This window comes from Nothoprocta perdicaria, unplaced genomic scaffold, assembly GCF_003342845.1.
Source record: "Nothoprocta perdicaria isolate Ctin4 unplaced genomic scaffold, notPer1 scaffold_114, whole genome shotgun sequence".
Taxonomy (NCBI): Eukaryota; Metazoa; Chordata; class Aves; order Tinamiformes; family Tinamidae; genus Nothoprocta; species Nothoprocta perdicaria.
The window spans coordinates 322,817-323,814 of NW_020454250.1; the positions used below are offsets into that span (position 1 = coordinate 322,817).

Below are 998 nucleotides of genomic sequence, written 5' to 3' on the forward strand. Positions count from 1 at the left end.
AAAAAAAAAAAAAAAGAGGGAAAAAGAAAAAAAGAAATGAAATTGATTTATGGGAGTAAGACACACATGCTGAAACAACTATTAATGTAATATTTATCACAAAAAAAAATGTGCCTGCAGTGTTTTGGATTAGCACATCAAAAATCTCAAATTATATTGGGAAAAAGAAATTAAAAAAAAAAGAAGATACAGAAAGCCACTGATTCCACACATTCTCTGGTTATGTTTCCAGAGCACAGTGGGACTGTCATCATCAGCAGAAGCGCCATCCGCTACCTGGCCTGCAGCTCCAGGTCCTGCTCAGTCCCCGGCCAGGTTGAACCCCAAAAGCAGCGCTGCCAGGGGAACCCCTTGTGCATCCTCACCTGACGTGCTGTCCCCGCTGCATCCTCCCGCGCCCGGGCAGGCTGGAGAGCTCCCCGCGCCTGGTGCGTGTCCCAAGCCCTCACTCACGGCGGGCTCCTTCTCTCTCTTCCCGGCTGACGCCAGCGGGGCAGGGACATCGCTCCCCGCCGCGCCGCGGCTGAGCCCCCACTGAGGGCTGGGGGCCGTGACCATCGCCAGGCTCCTGATTTACATGCCCGGCCGGCAGGGTGGAGCGAAGAGGCAGCAGCTCTGCTGGGGGAGGAATTGAGGGCCCGGGACGGCCAGGAAAGCCTCATCCTGGAGATCCTGGCTCTAAACACTGCGTTTGTTATTGGGGGGAAAATACACCTCATTCTACCTGGGAGAAGAAATTGGTAATTTCTTCAGAACTGGAGCATATATATTAAATTAAGTTAAAAACAAACTAATAAACAAACCTCCAATCCAACTACCAAAGTGTCTTGTCTCCCATGCAACTTTCCATAGGCAGATCTATTGCTTGTATGATTTCTCAGGGAGGAAAATCCTTGGGTAGTGCTAGTGTCTGTACTACAGCTGTCTACCAGCAATCCTTCAGAAAAGTGTATGACTCTTGACAGATATCTTACAAGAGCCTTTAATATACTTTAAAA

At 48.9% G+C, this 998-nt stretch overlaps 1 protein-coding gene across 1 annotated transcript in view; it reads right to left on the bottom strand.

Annotated features, from left to right (window-relative positions):
• LOC112959400 (cryptic protein-like) overlaps positions 1-558 on the bottom strand; it is a 3,921-nt gene extending 3,363 nt beyond the window's left edge. Inside the window, exon 1 of the mRNA XM_026053417.1 lies at positions 371-558. Coding sequence (XP_025909202.1) covers positions 371-558 — 188 coding nt within the window. The remainder of the gene's footprint in view (positions 1-370) is intronic.
• Between the last annotated feature and the right edge of the window lie 440 nt (positions 559-998).